We start from the raw sequence: 18,777 nt of genomic DNA on the forward strand, positions 1-18,777 counted from the left end.
ACTCCGAAGATTAAGATAGTTAGTGGTTCTAAAGAGTTTAGTAATCAAGTGTGAATGAAGTAGAAAAATGAGTTACCTGACCTTTCCTTCTTCATTTATTGGCCTATATATAGCGGATTGACTTAGGCCTGCGGGCTTCCTGCCGTCCTGGCCCATCCGCTGGTCGCACATTAGTGGGCCTTCTAGGCTTTATAATCATATCTCGAATCATTAAATAAAATGAAAATTTATGTGATTGTTGTTATTCTGATTGTTACATGGATTATTATTATTTCCACATAAAACCGTTCTCCGTGATTCTTGAGCCTAAATGTACTTTTAAGCAAGAAAATAAAAAGAGGGATGAAAATCCCTATTTTTGTGCTTTTTCACTTGATGCTTTATTATGATTTTCCTTTTATATATATATATAAACTAAACATTTTTTTGATAGAATATATAAACTAAGGGCGGCCCGGTGCATTACGCGTCCCCGCTGAGCGAGGGTCCGGAGAGGGGTCCCACCACAAAGGTGTACTGGGGGCAAGCCTTCCCCCTACCAATTTATTTGGCAAGAGGCCGCTCCTAAGACTCGAACCTGTGACCTCTTGGTAACACTACAACAACGTTTACCGTTGCGCCAAGGCTCGTCCTCATAGAATATATAAACTAAAAAAATATAATTTCATGGGAGGAAAGGTTTTAAATATTCTAGAATCTTTAAACGTGTCGTTAATAGAAACAATTATACTATGTGCGAGGCACATCACATCAGATTATGATGTAGTGTGTCATAGTCAATAAAAATCTGACATTGGTTAAAAATCATAATAATTAATATAGAAATAAATATGCTATTTGTTTACTTTCCCTTCGCCTTCCAAAAAACTAACCCTTCCCTTCCACTGCCCGTTCAACATGGATCCATTCTTCCTTTCATATTTTGCCTGTATTTCTTATTCAATTTTGTGATAAAAAAAAACAAATTAATTTGAATAACAAATTAAAGAATTTCTAAGAATTTATCTAATCTTTTGTCTAATCATGAGTTATAATTTCCAAGCTTTTAATCTGAGAATAGTCAAAGATCTTCCACTTCCGTTTTACTGCAACCGGCCACTACTACCTGCCTCTGTTCATTATCCTCCATCAACGACCCTACTGTATTCGTTTTTCCTCCGCCACCATCTCCGACCACAACGAAAACGTTAACAAAATCAAAGATCTGCTCCTTCCTTTTTATTCCGCCGGCCAACATTGCATCTGTTCGTTATTGTCCGTCGATGACCCTATTGTGTTCGTTCTTCTCCACCATCATCTTCGGTCACATTGATTTCAACAACTGATTTAATTTCATGCGGGTTTTTTCGAATAAAACTTTAAGAACTACAAATTCAAATCCAAATCTTAAAGAACAAGGATGGCCGAACGTGGTGTTTGGCGGAGGAGATGAACACAATAACATTGATGAGGTTGCCGGCTCTATTCTTTTGGAAAAGAGACTTTTTAGGGTTACATCTAGAGACTGTGTTTTGGCAGACTTCTCATCCCAAAAATATAATTTAATAATAGGATTAATTAGTTGCATTTTTATTAACATGTGTTAGATTTTTAATGGCCATGGCATACATGGCACATAGTATAATTTCTCTTTAGAGAAGAGAAATATGTCGCCATATATTTTTTATTTTAAGGCTTGGGTGAATAAATTAATTTTAAATACATAGCCATAAAAAAATTTGAGATTTGGATGAAAAAAAATTGCACCAAAAGATAGGTAAAATTCCTAATTAAAGTCACCTCTTTGTAGTGTAATGTATTAAAACAGGGACTCTTTTAAAAGAAAAAATAGAATAAGGAGAATTTGAGGATGGTTATTGATATGAAAATGATTACTATTTGAAGATATATATGAAAATAAATCCTTAGTTATAGACACCATAACGGATGAATCAAATACAAATAATAAGGGCATTTAATGAGTTCTTAATTCAGATAATTTTATCTGAAACGATCTATATTTCAGAACGAAAAAAGTACCATTTAAATGAGGTGATATCGTTTTTACATGCATACCACCATTTGTCATGTGATTTTGCTCTGTCAATGCGTGTTTCTCAAATTCAAATCATTAGATGCAATATTAGGTATTTTGTATTTAGTTGTTACGAAATAAATATATTTATGGTCTAGTGAGATGCGCGCCAAACTTCTAATGGACAATCTTTTTTTTGAGCCAAATAACGACTGTCGTATTAAGGATGTTTTAAAAAAAAAAAAAAAAAAACTTTTTTAAAAGTTGAACTGAAGACCAATACCATTAAAAAGAGAGAAGAACAAAAAAAAAAAGTATAAAGGAACGCTAGTAGGAAACGAAGGATTTCACAAGTGTAAAAGGTAAATTACACCAATATTAACTTAATTTTATCTATTTTTTGATTGGGAAAAGAAAGTGAAGACAAAACAAACACTACAATAAATTAATCTGGGATTAGCCTAGGAAAGCTAACCCCCAAAGATAATAAGAAATCAGGAGGAGAAGAAAAAATAGAGACGTCCAAAGCCCTCTCATGGCCCTCAGCAGCAAGCCAATCTGCCACCCGATTATGCTCCTTGAAAACATGGCAAAAGTTGATAGAATCGAAAGAAGAGCAAATCCTTCTAATTGCTTTAACTAAATTCTGACTCCCTAAACACAAAGCCCTTTTATCAGAAATCATCTTGGCTGCTTCGAGATTGTCTGACTCCACTAGCAGCCTCCAAATCCCCAGATCCTCTGTCACCCTAAGCCCAAAAAAGATACCATAGAGCTCATCAATAAAAGAGGAGCCCAAATCCAGATTTTGAGCAAAACAGTAACTTAATTTTATCTATTTTAATATTATAGTTACTGAATTTTAACTTTTAATAATATAATTACTGGAATTTATAATTTTTAAAATCGGTATCGGTGACTACTCAACACTTTAAAACGACTGTTGACGACTTAAAAATAAAAAAAACCCGAAGAGTTAATGATATTCTATAGGAATTTTAATTTGTAAAGTTTTCCGTTTTAAGGTCATTTAGGTGTTGTTTGGTTAGAAGATAAATAATGAATTTTTAGAGAGAGAAAGCTCGAAAAAAAGTGACTTTGAAAAATAAAAAATATGGTTTCACGGTAAATGTCGCTATGAACAACTTTAATTTTTAAATATTTTCATTTTAAATTCGTTAACGGTTATTGTGAAGAGTTGGTTAAAGTTGAGTGGTCATCCATATTAAAAAAAAGTGTAAAGTTCAATGGTTATAATGATAAAATGAACAAACCATGGGTGTAATTTACACAAAGTGTAAATGGTAAGTATATCCCATTATTTAAGTCATACCCGGAAATAGGAAAAATCTCAGTTTGGGAATCTGAGGCATTTATGACTGCAGAAGAAGGACCTATCGGGGAACACTCTTAAATTTCTTGGATACGAAAAAATCCTAGATTATGCCACTTTTACATTTTTCTTATTTATTTATTCATTTTTAAATTTAATTAAACTCCTTATTCTTCACGGAGTTGTATTGTAGCTGCTAGTTTCCAAGTTCCACCCTTGGTTTTTGTTCTTTATTAGCAACAAGTTTCTTCCACTTCTTACCCTTTCTCATTTATAGACTCTAGATTATTAGGTTCTCATTCCAATCATTTTAGGGGTGAAACCGTCCGAATTGAGAATTGCTGTGGAAAGTATTCATCGCTAAATATATAATTATCGTCCTTAATTTACTTTATTCTGAATCTATAGTAGATCGATATAATTATCTGTTGTGATTTTTAATTAAAAAAATGTAAATTTTTTTAATATATTCTTGTCTCTCAATATTTGTTTTTAGCACTGTCATTGATTCTATTCAGAGTCAAGATCTTTCAAATTCTATTTTTAGTTTATTAATTGAAGATTGTAAATTTCTTTTTAAAAGTTATGTAGCGGTTTCAGTGGTCAAACCTTTAAAATTGGTCAAAACCGCTCTTTTTAGCACTGTCATTGATTCTATTCCAAGTGATAATATTTTAATTCGAATCATCCAACTTGAGGGATTTTATTCTTATTCTTACATCTAATTAAGTTGTGGGTTTGGGGTCCAAATTCTGATTTCTTAACGGTCAAAAAGATGGGTATCCTTTGATTGCAAAAAGTTTAATTTTCAAAAAAGTTCTAAGTAGTACGGACGGAGTAATTCAGAGTCAAGATCTTTCAAATTCTATTTTTAGTTTATTAATTGAAGATTGTAAATTTCTTTTTAAAAGTTATGTAGCGGTTTCAGTGGTCAAACCTCTAAAATTGGTCAAAACCGCTCTTTTTATCTCAAAACGCTCTTTACCAAACAAGACCGTAGTGTTTTTATTCATTTTATTAAACGTTCGGTGAATCTAAACGTTCAGTAAATCTACTTACAAATACTCTTATTATCGGACAATTGATTTTATATGTGAAGTGGAATTATGAAGTCACCTAAATCTATGATGGAATAGATTCTTTACTCTAAAGTCTTAAGTTGACTTGGAGGTACCATTAATAATCATATATGGTCATCACTTGGCCTCTACTTTAAGTAATGTGTGTTCCTTTTCAAAATAGACATAAAGCCCAAGCTAAAACTACTGTATAAAGTATAAAGTATAAACCCATTTTTACCAACAAAATCTTTCAGTGATTCCCAGTCTTCCTAAACTACCCCTCTCTTAATAATAATTAAATAACAATAATAATTATTCATACTCTTTATAACTATACTTTTATTTTGGATATTAAACCACTAATTAATTATTTCGCAATCCTAAATCAGAATCTGTTATTTTAACGCTCTAAATTAATAATAATAATAATGTCCGTAAAATACTTGTATATTAATAATCGCATCTTTTTCTATTTAATTTTTTTTGGTCAAAATTTAATTTTAATACTTCAAATAAATTATTTGAAATATTTTAAAATAAATATATAATATTTTTATTTTAATACAATATAATATAATATTTTATATTAACCTTTTAATATTTTTTTTTGAACAGAAGGAAGGGCCTAGGCCCCGAAAACAAAACACGAAAGAAAATTAGATCAGGTTCCGAGCTCTTCTGAGAGTGCCAGCGCCAGAATTGTCCGTATCTATGATGTCCATGAGGCCTGCAGGGGGATCATCACACCCGTGATACCCCAGGCTTAAAACTCCTGCGAAATTTGCCAAAAAATCCGCCGCTCTATTCCCTTCGCGAAGGGTGTGAACAACTTTGACATCCCAATCCGAATCAATCCGTTTCCGACATTCCTCGATCAGCCAGCCATAACGATGCGGACGATTGCCCCTAGCCCTTAACAACTCCACGATTAACTGGGCATCCATCTCGAAAATGACTTTCCTCCAACCTTTCCGCCAAGCTAACTCGAGCCCATAATAAATGCCCCAGATCTCCGCTAGATCGGCGGTGCATATGCCTAGATTACAGCAAAAACCCCCAAGCCAACTGCCGTCACTATCCCGCGCAAGACCCCCACAAGCAGCCCACCCCGTACTAGACCCTCGCGCACCATCGCAATTAATTTTGATCCAGCCATCCGCCGGAGGGTGCCACCTGACCAGACGATCCGCAGCATGAGGCGGCACCAGTCTCGATCTATTACAGCTCGAAACAGCAGTAGCCTGTTCCGTGGAAAATCTAACGACTTCGTCAATTTTCCTAATCAGATCACGTTTAACTCCATTGAAAACAAAATCATTTCTCCACTTCCAAATTAACCAGTAGCAGGTGCCAAACAGTATCGTCCACGGGATCCCCTCCCAACTCTCCTTTGCCTTACAATTTCCCAATAACCATGAACTGACATCTCCGGCAAAAAACGCAGGAAGCCGACTCGCAGGTATGAAGAACATCCATAGTCTGCGCGCCTCCACACAGTCGCGAAGCACGTGAAGGAGGTCCTCCCAGCCACCATAATCGGCGCACCGATCCTCACTACCGATGTGGCGTCTCACCCTCTCCGCATTGGTAAGCACCGTGCCATGCCCCACGGACCACAGAAACAGCCTAATTCTCTCAGTGACTCGGAGGTTCCAGATGATTTTCCAGTCCACGGCCATCCAACCTATAGCAGCGGCATTTGAAGGAGTTTGGAGCTCATAAGCTGTTTTTGCTGTGAAATTGCCCGTACTGCTTGGTTCCCAAATCCAACCATCACTGTTATCCTCAGAGCAAAACAGGACAGTAGCCGCAAGTTTAAACAGACCATTTTGGGACAGCAGGAGTCGAAGATTGTCCCAGTCCCAACCATGCCCCTCGATCCAATAATCCGCCACTTTTTTACCCTTTTCCTCATCCGTCAACGGCCCGAGAGCCTTACCGCACAACTGACCGCCTTGTAACCAATTATCAAGCCAAAACTTTGTGTCCCTTCCATTCCTCACTGATCTGCTAACGCCCTGCTTCAATAAGTCAACCCCCTGGATGATGCTTTTCCACACAGTACTTTGCGGATTCTTCTTCCTAAACATATCTAAACCAGATCTATTATTCCCATATATTCCTTTGATTACCTTGACCCATACGCAATCCTGGTCAGTGAGAATCCTCTAGCCCAGCTTAGTAAGACTAGCGAGATTCGCTTTTCTGGTCTGACGGATGCCAAGCCCACCTTGCTCCTTCGGTTTACAAACCACATCCCACTTCACAAGGTGCATCTTCCTTTTATTGTTGTCGCTGCCCCAAATAAAGCTTCTGTTCATACTATCCAGTCGCTTACAAACACTAACCGGGAACACGGAGGTCTGCATGGAATAAATTGGCAACGCCGAAAGAACTGACTTGACCAGCGTAACTCGCCCCGCAAGGGACAGGCTTTTCTCCTTCCACCCTGTTAGGCGGTTCCTAACCCTTTCAATCACATAATCAAAGGAGTGTTTGTTGACTTTTTCGTGGGCAAGATAAACTCCCAGATACTTCCCCAGATTCCTTGTGCATTTTATTCCTAGAGACCTTGTTATCTGCTCCTGTAGCTTATGATCAACGTAAGACGAGAAGAAGCAGCAGGATTTCTGAAGGCTGACCTTCTGACCGGACCAATCACAGAAAGTTCCCAGGATTTTTTTGATAGCATCCTCTTGGCTAACCGAAGCCTCAGCCATCAACACAATGTCATCTGCAAAGAAACAATGGGATATTTTAGGCCCATTTTTTGAGAGCGTCACTGGGATCCACTCCCCCGCATCCACCGCATCTTGAATGAGATGATTAAGACGCTCAAGACAAAGCACGAATAGGTACGAGGATAACGGATCCCCTTGCCTGAGACCCCTGGTTGGTCTAAACCCATCCCCTTTCTCACCATTCCATAAGACATGCATTACCGGTGTGGTAACACGGCTCATGATGACCGAAATCAGTCCTAGGGGAAGGCCTATCAGCATCAAAGTGTCCTGAAGGAAATTCCAGTTAATTCGGTCATAAGCCTTCTCCAAATCAAGCTTCAGGAGCATGCGCTTCTTCTTATTCTTAGGACGCTGGAAAGAGAAAATGGTTTCCTGCATTAAAATCACATTATCCGATATCTGTCTACCCGGAACAAAACTGCTCTGCATAGGACCAACAACGTCAGAGAGGATCGCTTTGAGCCTATTTGTAATGCATTTGGTTATGAGCTTGTAGCTGACATTGCATAGGCTAATCGGTCTAAACTGCGTAAGACTCTCAGGATCTTTAACTTTGGGTATGAGGGAAATATAAGTGTTATTCAGACCCTCCTCTAGATTCCCTGAATTAAGGCCTCTGAGGACGCACTCCTTAGTCTTGACTCCCACCGTCTCCCAAAACCGCTGGTAGAAACCCACTTGAAACCCATCCGGACCAGGCGCTTTCCAGGGGGCCATGCTTCGGAGAGCCTCTTTCACCTCATCCCTAGTGAACGGTTGATCAAGATCAGAATAGCTCGAGCTGCTGATCGGAGAAAAGCCATGAGCAGAGTGAAGGCTGATCCTGATCGGTAAATCATCAGAATAAAGCTGCTTAAAGAAGCCGTCCGCCAAATTACGCAGCAACCGATCATCCCAAACCTAGGTTCCATCACTGTTGTGAAGCCCCATTTTCCAATTGCGGCGATTCCTAATCACGGTAGACAAATGAAAGAAGTGTGTGTTTCTATCACCCTCCTTCAGCCACTGAACCCTCGAGCGTTGAGCCCAAAACAACTCCTCCTGGTTTAGAATAATGTTTAATTCCTTCTTAACCTTTCTTTCGAGCCTTAAGAGACCATTCGTGTAATGGACCGCCAGCCTCTTCTGAATACCTCCCAGTCTGGCGTACGCTCTCTTCTTTCTGTTGAACAGATTACCAAACTCATTCTTGTGCCAAACCACCAGACGGTCTGCTAAACCACTAAGCGCGCTGTCAAGGGAACCCTCATCATTCCAGTTTCGCGCGATTAGTTCCTTTAGAGAATTACCTTCAAGCCAAGCATTCATAAAGCGGAAGGAACTCTTGGGCTTGCTTATTTCTTTAAAGACGTCAATCAAGATAGGAGTATGATCCGATTGGGTTCTCGGAAGGTGTCTCACCACCGCAGAAGGAAAGCGAAGACGCCACTCAGAATTGCATAAGGCCCTGTCTAGCCTGCACGCTACGCGGGTTCTAGGCGTGGCGCCTCTGTACCAGGTAAACTTCGGCCCCTCGAACCCCAAATCCACAAGCTCGAGGCCATTAATCCAAGAAGATAAGAGATTACACCTGTTAAGAGTTCTGACTGATCCTCCTTGCTTCTCATGGCTTTCTTTGATGCAGTTAAAATCACCACCGATAATCCAGGGCCCCGAATTTAACCCTTGCAACTGATGCATGTCCTCAAAGAACTTACGCTTATGCACGAGTTGAGGTCTCACATAAGCCATAGTAAAGTCGAAGAATTGATCTTTCCACTCGCCTTCTCTCAAGGCAACGACACAGTGAATGAACTGATAGTTCTTCATCTTGATAGTAACTTGGACTTGGGCTTCATCCCAAAAGAGCCAGACCCCTCCGCTGAACCCCTCAGCCTCCACGATCTCACACCTGTTCATCCCCATCTGTTTGCCAATAGCAGGCGCCCGAGAGCCCGGGATACGAGTCTCGAGAAGACCAACAATATGAGGCTTATGAGTCTTCACCATGTGCTTTAAACATCTCTGAAAATTGGCACCACCGGTACCAAAACAGTTCCAAATGATAATCTTCATAATAAACAAGGGTAAGAGGTCGAAACAGCACTCAATTCGGAACCCATCCTGGAGGATGATCCTCCATTCTGATCGCTTTGCCTAAATTTTGCACTGCTGACCTTTCTCTCAGTTTCTGTAATAGCCGATCGTTCCCTTTCATGTTTGCAATATCCGACTGAACATTAGTATTTAGCACGCTGAGCAGTTCACGCAAATCTGGATCAAGCCTGGTTATTTTTCCTCTCCCGATCCCAGTGCTCGATTTGGCGCCCTCCTGGCCCCCGTCGTTCTCTGCACGACTTCCGCTCTCGACCTCCATAGCCTCACTGTTCAGGTTGGCAAATCTGTTTGGGTGCGCGAATGACCTCTGTTCTTTGTTTTCCTTTTGTTTGCTAGGCTTCATAAGCCCCTTGGATTTCTGCTTCCGAGTAGTTAAGCCACCTGTAATTTCTTTGTCACTCTTTTCCATCTCCTTAGCCTGAAACCCTGCGAACTTTCCCTTGCTTGAGCTTCCCGGTTCCCCTGCATGTTGCTCCGCGAAAGGATTCAAATGTGGATCAATCCAGCCATTCTAGCCCTCTATTCGCCCTCTGTTGCCACTTCCCTGGTTAGAATTTCTGGCCTGGAACTTCCTTCTAGGCACCAGCATCCAGGGCCCATAGACTTCAGAATTGATACCCTGGACTTCAACTTCTGAATTAGGCTTCGCGCTCGAATCCTTATCACCATTGTCAATGTCAACATTAGTAACTGTTTCACCTATTATCATGTCATTAGTCCCCTGAGCCTTCCTACTAGGTATCGCACTCTGCCATCCGTATTCAGTTCTGAGGTGTCCGTATCTGCCACAGTTGGTACAAGCTGTATGCAGGCCTTCATACTCCATTCGATGTATTTCCCCGTCTAATTCAAACTGGGCAACCAAGGGCTTCAAGAGGTCAATTTCCACACAGACCCTGGCAAACCGTCCCCTAGTTCGCTTGGCCGTGTTCTCATCAACGCGCACCGGTTTTCTGATGGACGCTGCAATTCCTAGCAGTACATCCTCATCATAAAATAAAAGGGGAAGTTGAGGAAAACGTACCCAGACTAGAGATTTTTCCACGCTAGCTTCAATTGGGCTGAATGAAGCAGACCAGGTGCGGACTGTTAGGTAATGCCCCTGAATCATCCAAGGGCCATCGTTGATCACGTGACTTCTGTCCAGCTCTTCGTCAAATTGGACCAGGTGGAACCCCTCTCCCAAGTCCATCATACTCACACCCGCAATCGGCTTCCAAAGCTCCATAGTTCTTCGTTGGAGGGCAACATAGCCTAAGCTTTTACCAAGAATCTTGATGATTAGGGCGTTTTCCCAAGGCTTTGCCAGCCTCTCTTGAGCTCAGAATCAATGGTGACAATCGGGACAAGAGGGTTATCGCTATTTGATTCAACTCGGATTAAGCCCTCTGCGCAAAGGTCCTTGCGCACGCGAGGAACCAGGGCGGATGAGCTTGCTGCTGCAATATCCTTCCAGGATAACTTGGGAGGCGGCGCATTGAACGGAGGCGAAGGGGTTTGGTCATCAGGCGGGATGAAATCTGGCGGCCGGCGGTGGTCGAGCGGGGACATCCCTAGAACTGTCGCAGCCATTCCTCTTTTCGGTTTTAGTATTAACCTTTTAATATTGATATGTGATATTACACTACTATTTACAAATTTACATGTACTAATGAGGTACTTCCACTTTCAAATATAACCGCTAGAGTAATGTGGCACAGTTAAATAGGATCTCAAACGCACGTTCTGATCCCATCCCATGTTGAGATTAGCATAATTACAAGTGCCCTTGATGAAACCATTATTGACATTTCTCAGAGCGGATGGATTTCTGGTCCATCTTTGTCTTATCTCGGACAATCAGTGGACCTAAAAAGCTTAACTCAGAATTTCGGACATCAATTGTTGCGGTGAGCGTGGACCCAATAGATTTGCGCCATGACTCATTTAAGCTCTATAGTACCACTAGCCTCAAACACACCTACATCCTCTCCTCCAAACAAGAATCGAGGTTTGATGGATGCAAGTAGCAATCCCATAGAGCCCATCATGCTCACACCAACACTAGACCAACAAATGGAAGCACGTTTGAGCTCTCTAGGTGTAGAATATATGCTTTTGTTCAAGAATCGATGAACATTCTCAAGGCTAAGCATGCAACACAAATGGATGGTGTTAGGATAGAGTTACAAGAGGAAAAGGAAGCCAACAAACATGCGGATAAGCATGATTCCATTGCTTATTCTGCTTTTTGTAAAATCATATGCGTTCATTGATTCTGCTTTTTGTTACGAAATCTTCATTATCAAATATTTCTAAAACGAATATCCTATTATTTATTAATTTGTATTTGAGTTTTAATATTGATGTAGTGTATTTGCCATAAAACAAAACTATTGATATTGTCTAAAAAATTTTAGAATTATATTTTTTTCAAGTTATAATCTCATCCACTAATTATAAAAGTAATGTTTGGGATTTATTTTTAAATTTAATTATTTAATAATTTAAAAAAATTAATAGGGCAATAAGGTACTTTCCCCATGTCACACCAAATAGTAAATTTATGGGCTAAACATGCATTTATTGATTCTGCTTTTTGTAACGAAATCTTCATTATCAAATCTTGCTGAAATGAAAATCATATTATAATCTCATCCACTAATTATAACAGTAATGGTTGAGATTTATTTTTTATATTTTAAAATTTAATTATTGAATAATTTAAAAAAAAAGTTAATAGGACAATAATGTACTTTCCCAAGTCACACCAAATAGTAAATTTATGGGCTAAGCATGCATTCATTGATTATGTTTTTTGTAACGAAATCTTCATTATAAAATCTTTTTGAAACGAAAATCCTATTATTTACTAATTTGTATTTGAGTTTTAATATTGTGCAATGTATTTGCCATAAAACGAAACTATTGATATTGTTTAAAAAAGTTTAGAATTAGATTTTTTTCAAGTTATAATCTCATCCACTAATTATAAAATTAATGGTTGGGATTTATTTTTTATATTTTAAAATATAATTATTTAATTATTGAATAATTAAAAAAAAAGTTAGTAGGGCAATAATGTACTTTCCCAGGTCACACCAAATAGTAAATTTATGGGCTAATAATATATTCACTGATTCACTTTTTGTAACAAAATCTTCATTATCAAATCTTTTTGAAACGAAAATCCTATTATTTACTAATTTGTATTTGAGTTTTAGTATTGATGCAGTGTATTTGCCATAAAACGAAACTATTGATATTATCTAAAAAGTTTAGAATTAGATTTTTTTTTTCAAGTTATAATCTCATCCACTAATTATAAAATTAATGGTTGGAATTTGTTTTTGGTTTAGTTACATGAATATCACAATTATTGCAAAAAAAAAATAAATACAAGTATGTCATAAGTATACTCAATAATTCTAAATTTATCGGAGATTGATAAATTCATATGGCATATATCAATTCAATATCCTTTAGAAATGTCCTTTAGAAATGGTGTGTGTGTGCCGTCTTGCACACAGAATTTCCTCAAATCTTCATGCTCTTTTGGAATCACATAACTTATACAGTTTCTCCTAGATATAATTGCAGACGTCATGGATAAGGGGTCCTTGAGTGAAATTGTTGGCTATCGTTTCTAGAGTCTTCTTAGTCTTTGAAATTTGAAAACTTCCAAAAAAAAAATTTGTAATCCAGAACAGATTCAATAGATTACCTAATTTGTGGATTTTCATTTTTGGTGACCGGTTGATTCTTACTAAATTCTCTTTAACTTTGAAAACTCAAAAGTAAAATAATGTTAGAAAAAAAAAGTGAGAGAAGGGGGAAGTGAAGAAAAGAAGATGAAATATGACTCAAGTACGAATTGCAGACTCTATAGATAAAGAGAGGTGAATAGGTAAGAAGCAGGCCAAAGTAGGAGATGATGAGATGATTAATTTTAAAATATTTAACTGTTTTAGTTTGACAAAAGTAAAACAAAAGTTGATATATTGATAAAGCAAATAAAACCACCTTTATTAATTGTAATAATAAATTGATATATGTTTTTTTATCGTAATTTTCTCTTTATTTTTTTATATTTTAAAATTTAATTATTTAATTATTGAATAATTAAAAAAAAGTTAATAGAGCAATAATGTACTTTTCCAGATCACACGAAATAGTAAATTTACGGACTAAACATGCATTCGTTGATGGGTTAGTTACATAAGTGTTAAGTATTAGTAAAAATATTACAAGTGTCTCTTGCATAGAAAAAAAATTCCAACTTTGTCAAATTCATCAATTTATTGGCGTGATAAATTCATAGTTTTTTCCATTGGTTTTAAAATCAGTAACTGTTTTCTCAAAAAACCAGTAACTGCTACTTGACAAAATTAAAATAAAAAAATGAATTTCTGATACATTTATTAAAAAACTTTAAGTGATGATAAAATAAAAATAGAGAGATGAGTTAACTGTAAAATTAAATTGAAACTTGATTTTTAATGTAATTTCCTCTTCGTTGATTTTGCTTTTTATAACGAAATTTTCACTGTCAAATCTTTTTAAAACGAAAATCCCATTATTTACTAATTTGTATTTAAGTTTTAATATTAATGCTGTATTTGCCATAAAATGAAACTATTAAAATCTTTTTTTAGTTATAATCTTATTCACTAATTATAAAATTAATGGTTGGGATTTATTTTTTATTTTCTTTATTTTAAAATTTAATTATGGAATAATTAAAAAAAAAGTTAGTGGGGGGCAATATTGTACTTTCCAAGGTCACACCAAATAGTAAATACACTTTTGTCACTTCCTCGAGAAAGAGCCAAAAGACTCACGTTTTATTTGCATTTCCACAGCCAAACCCATTCATAATTATAATAACCTCCTAATTTACCACTTCTCCTTCACTTATCTGCTCATAATCTCTTTCACATCTTTGGCTCTAAACTAAAACACACTTCCTTCCATGTGAATTCCTGCATACCTTCCTAATCCCAAAACGCCCAAACATGTTTTCTCCGAGTTTCAAAAACTGTATTCTTCTACTCTATCTTCTCTCCATCTCTTCTTCTTCTTTCGTGCTTTCTCTCACTGCCGATACTCAAATTCTAATTAGAGTCAAGAATGGGCAACTCCATGACCCTAATGGGAAGCTCGACGATTGGGTTCCAGGTACTGATTATAACCCCTGTAACTGGACTGGCATTACTTGTGATCATCAGAATCAAACTGTTATTTCAATTGATTTATCTGGATTCGGGATTGGTGGTGCTTTTCCTTCTGGATTCTGTCGAATTCGGACTCTTCAGAACCTTTCTCTTGGTGATAATTTTTTTAATGGTTCTCTGTCTTCTTTTGCTCTATCTCCATGTTCGCATATTCATGTGTTAAACCTGTATAGTAATTTATTCGTCGGTCAGTTGCCTGATTTCTCGCCGGTGTTTCATAATTTGAGGGTGATTGATCTCTCGAGTAACAATTTTACCGGTGATATACCGGTTAGTTTTGGCAGTTTTCCATCCCTGGAAGTTCTTAATCTGATGCAGAACTTGTTTACTGGTCCAATACCTGGGTTTTTAGGCAATCTGAGCAATCTGATTCGATTAGAGATGTCTTATAATCCATTCAAACCAAGCCCTCTGCCTAAAGAAATAGGCAATTTAACAAAACTGGAGAATCTGTTTCTTACTTTCGTTAATCTCAATGGTGAAATTCCTGAATCTATTGGGAAAATGAGCTCATTGCTTAATCTGGACTTGTCAAACAACTTCATTACTGGGAAGATTCCTGATTCAATTTCAGGATTGAGAAGCATAACCCAAATTGAGCTCTATAACAATCAACTCAGCGGAAAATTACCTGAAGCTTTATCGAATTTGACTACCCTCGTTAATTTCGATGTGTCGTTGAATCAATTCACCGGAGAATTGCCGGAAAAGGTTGCTGCATTGCCGCTCCAATCATTTTACTTAAGCGACAATTACTTCACTGGAGAAATCCCTGAGGCGTTAGCTTCGAATCCAAATTTAATGTCGTTACATCTCTTCAACAACAGTTTTACTGGTAACTTACCGGCGAATCTTGGCCGATTTTCGGATTTGGTTGATTTTGATGTTTCGACGAATGATTTTACTGGCGAGTTTCCGAAGTATCTTTGCTATAGAAAGAAGCTTCAAAAACTTATCGCGTTTCGAAATCGTTTCTCTGGAAGTTTGGGTTTGGGCGACTGTAGCAGTTTAAGCTATGTTAGGATTGCTAATAATGAGTTTTCAGGTACGGTTCCTACCAATTTTTGGGGTTTCTATAACCTTAGCCTTCTTGAACTATCTAATAACAGATTTCAAGGTCAGATTTCTCCTTCAATCTCCGGTGCTCGACGACTCACTCGTCTCTTAATCTCCGGTAACAGCTTCTCCGGCAAATTACCACCCGAAATCTGCAAATTGCAAGCACTGGTAGAGATCAATTTGAGCCGGAATCGATTCGGTAATGAAATGCCGTTGTGTATAACTGAATTGAAGAAACTGCAGAAGCTCGACATGCAAGAAAATATGTTTTCCGGTGAGATTCCCAAATCAGTAAGTTCCTGGATTGATTTAATAGAGCTGAACTTATCAACAAACCAACTCTCAGGTCACATTCCACCGGAACTAGGCAGGTTGCCGGTTTTAAATTATCTCGATCTCTCCAATAACAAGTTGACCGGTGAAATTCCGGTAGAGTTGACTAGATTGAAGCTGAATCAGTTCAATGTATCTAATAATAGACTAGAAGGGAAAATACCATCTGCTCTCACCAACTCATTCTACATACCGAGTTTGCTGGGCAACCCGAATCTTTGCAGTCCGGATTTAAAACCGATCCGTCCATGTTCGAAAACCAAACCCGCCAGCCTATACATAGTGATAATTCTAGCCATATGTGTCTTGGTTCTCCTCGGGTCACTCTTATGGTTCTTCAAGGGCATATCCGTATTTGTCAGGAAACCCAAACGCCTATACAAAGCAATTTCATTCCAACGGGTCGGGTTCACCGAAGATGACATAGTCCAAAACCTAACAAAAGACAACCTAATCGGGTCAGGGGCGTCAGGTCAGGTTTACAAAGTGAAATTGAAAACGGGTCAGGTAATTGCAGTGAAGAAACTATGGGGAGGAGCTCAGAAACCGGAAACAGAATCGGCATTCCGATCAGAAGTGGAGACGCTAGGGAGAGTCCGGCATAGCAATATAGTGAAATTGTTGATGTGTTGCAGTGGAGAAGAGTTCAGATTTCTAGTGTACGAGTATATGGAGAATGGGAGCTTGGGGGATTTGTTGTTAAACGGTGAGAAAGGTGAAGGAGGGTTAATGGATTGGGGAAGTCGATTCGCGGTGGCGATTGGGGCAGCGCAGGGATTGGCTTACTTGCACCATGATTGTGTGCCGCCGATATTGCATAGGGATGTAAAGAGTAATAACATATTGTTGGATGCAGAAATGGCACCGCGTGTGGCGGATTTTGGATTGGCTAAGACATTGCAGAATGAGGGTGATGTTGCCGCCGTCTCTCGGATCGCTGGTTCCTATGGTTACATTGCTCCTGGTAACACTCTTAAGCCATCTTTCATTCATATGTATATTTGAACTTCATGCCTTCAATTAAAAAAACATGTGTATGCTTATATTTTGGTGTATTGAATTGATGAATTTGCAGAGTATGCATATACGCTTAGGGTGACAGAGAAGAGTGATGTGTACAGCTATGGAGTGGTGTTAATGGAATTGATAACAGGGAAAAGGCCAAACGACAGTTCGTTTGGAGAGAACAAAGACATTGTGCAGTGGGTTAGAGAAAGTAGTCTGTCACTGTCATCTCCTGATGATGATCAAAACGACACTGCCAGTGCCAGCAGAGGTCTAGAAAAGATTATTGATCCAAGGATGAACCAATCAACATTGAATTACGCAGAAATTGACAAGGTTTTAAATGTAGCTCTGCTTTGCACATCGGCATTCCCAATTAACAGGCCATCTATGAGAAGGGTAGTTGAGTTGCTCAAGGACCACAACTTCCCTCGCCCTAAATCAACTCATGCTTCCAATTAGATTTAGTTTTCTTTTCTTTCTTCCCTAGAATCATGTCATGTTGTAGTTTGGTTTATAGGCTTTTGTTCCATCAATAGAATGTGGAAATGATTTAAAATCTTATGACAGTGCTCTCAACCATAAGGAAGCGATTCTTATAATATATTTTCATCTAGATTTAATTTTCTTTGTTACCGAAACCACTATAGATAAAGCAATATGTAACTTTTTTTTTTTTTTTTTTATGGTTTTAAGGTTGAGGTTATGTACTGAAAATACACCTCATCTCCGTAAACTTGTTTGTGAAAAAAATGATCATATTTGATAACATATAGTACAGTACAATGAAATTAATCTCAACAAGGGGTCTAATTGCTAAAAAAAACATGTACAAGCAATATTAATGGGGCTAAAACATTTTATTTATTCTTTTTTGGAATTTATATTAAATTTTTAAACACAATTCTTTTTGTTATTTTTATTAAATTTAAAGTTACTATGGCCCTGTTTGGGAATTAGCTGTTAGTTATTAGCTGATTACATTAGCTGTTAGCTGATTACATTAGCTGATTTGATTAGCTGTTTGTGTAGACCTGTTTGGTAAAAATTAGCTGATTGATAATAGCGGTTTGTGCAAAAAGACGAATAAGGGCATTAATTTTGGCGCAGGAGAAGATGGAGTCTACCTATTAGGGTTAAAGAAGTCCATTAATTTTAATATTACAAAACGCTAATTGAAAAAGCTCATTTTAAGAGCTTTTTCTAAATTATTGTTTTGATCCCAAAACTCTCTCCCAAACCTCTCTCCACCAAATACTCCAATTAACGGTTTCAGTGGTCAAACCTCTAAAGTTGATCAAAATCGCTCTTTTTATTCCAAAACGCTTTTTATCAAACAAGGCCTATATATGGTCGGTGAAAGACCTATAAACTGGAATATATAATGATTCAAAAAAAAAAAAAAAAACGGAATATATATTTATATAGTATGAAGGAGAGTGGGAGCAAGTAAAGATTCAAACAAAAGCGAGGCTCTAGAAACTTAGTGAGTGGAGTATTAGTAATACAGTATAAAGTTGGGATTTGATGATTAAATGGGGACAAAATTTCAAATGTCACGTGAAGCGGGACATCATTGGATGTATCAATAAACCTAATGTGTTTGAATCAAAGTCAATTGAAATACAAGTCAAAACTATGGGCTCCATTCAATTCATTTCACCTCTTAAATTTTACAGTATTCCAATGCTCCTCTAAACTTATATAAATTGTTAAGTTACTTTTTGAATTTACATACAAAAAAAATATAATTAATTGATTATTCGTTGATAAAAAGTAAATTAAATACGGAATATGTATTTCGCGCGTCTTATAATATTATAACATAATTCACATAATAGATTTAAAAGGAGACTCTTGCATTTTCAACTATAAAACTTGTTTTCTCTAATATTAGAACTCTATGCAATGCATATTC

At 37.5% G+C, this 18,777-nt stretch overlaps 1 protein-coding gene across 1 annotated transcript; it reads left to right on the forward strand.

Annotated features, from left to right (window-relative positions):
- Positions 1 to 14,102: 14,102 nt before the first annotated feature.
- Positions 14,103 to 17,482, forward strand: LOC136229966 (LRR receptor-like serine/threonine-protein kinase HSL2). Its single transcript, XM_066018854.1, has 2 exons — positions 14,103 to 16,818; positions 16,930 to 17,482. The coding sequence occupies exons 1-2, from the start codon at positions 14,244 to 14,246 to the stop codon at positions 17,319 to 17,321; spliced, it is 2,967 nt and encodes a 988-aa protein (XP_065874926.1). The 5' UTR covers positions 14,103 to 14,243; the 3' UTR covers positions 17,322 to 17,482.
- Positions 17,483 to 18,777: the final 1,295 nt, after the last annotated feature.

Source organism: Euphorbia lathyris, chromosome 5 (assembly GCF_963576675.1).
Source record: "Euphorbia lathyris chromosome 5, ddEupLath1.1, whole genome shotgun sequence".
Lineage (NCBI taxonomy): Eukaryota > Viridiplantae > Streptophyta > Magnoliopsida > Malpighiales > Euphorbiaceae > Euphorbia > Euphorbia lathyris.

Coding starts and splice junctions, on each gene's coding strand:
- LOC136229966 (XM_066018854.1), top strand. CDS start 14,244: ATGTTTTCTCCGAGTTTCAAAAACTGTATTCTTCTACTCTATCTTCTC. Junction 16,819..16,929: donor CTATGGTTACATTGCTCCTG/GTAACACTCTTA, acceptor ATGAATTTGCAG/AGTATGCATATACGCTTAGG.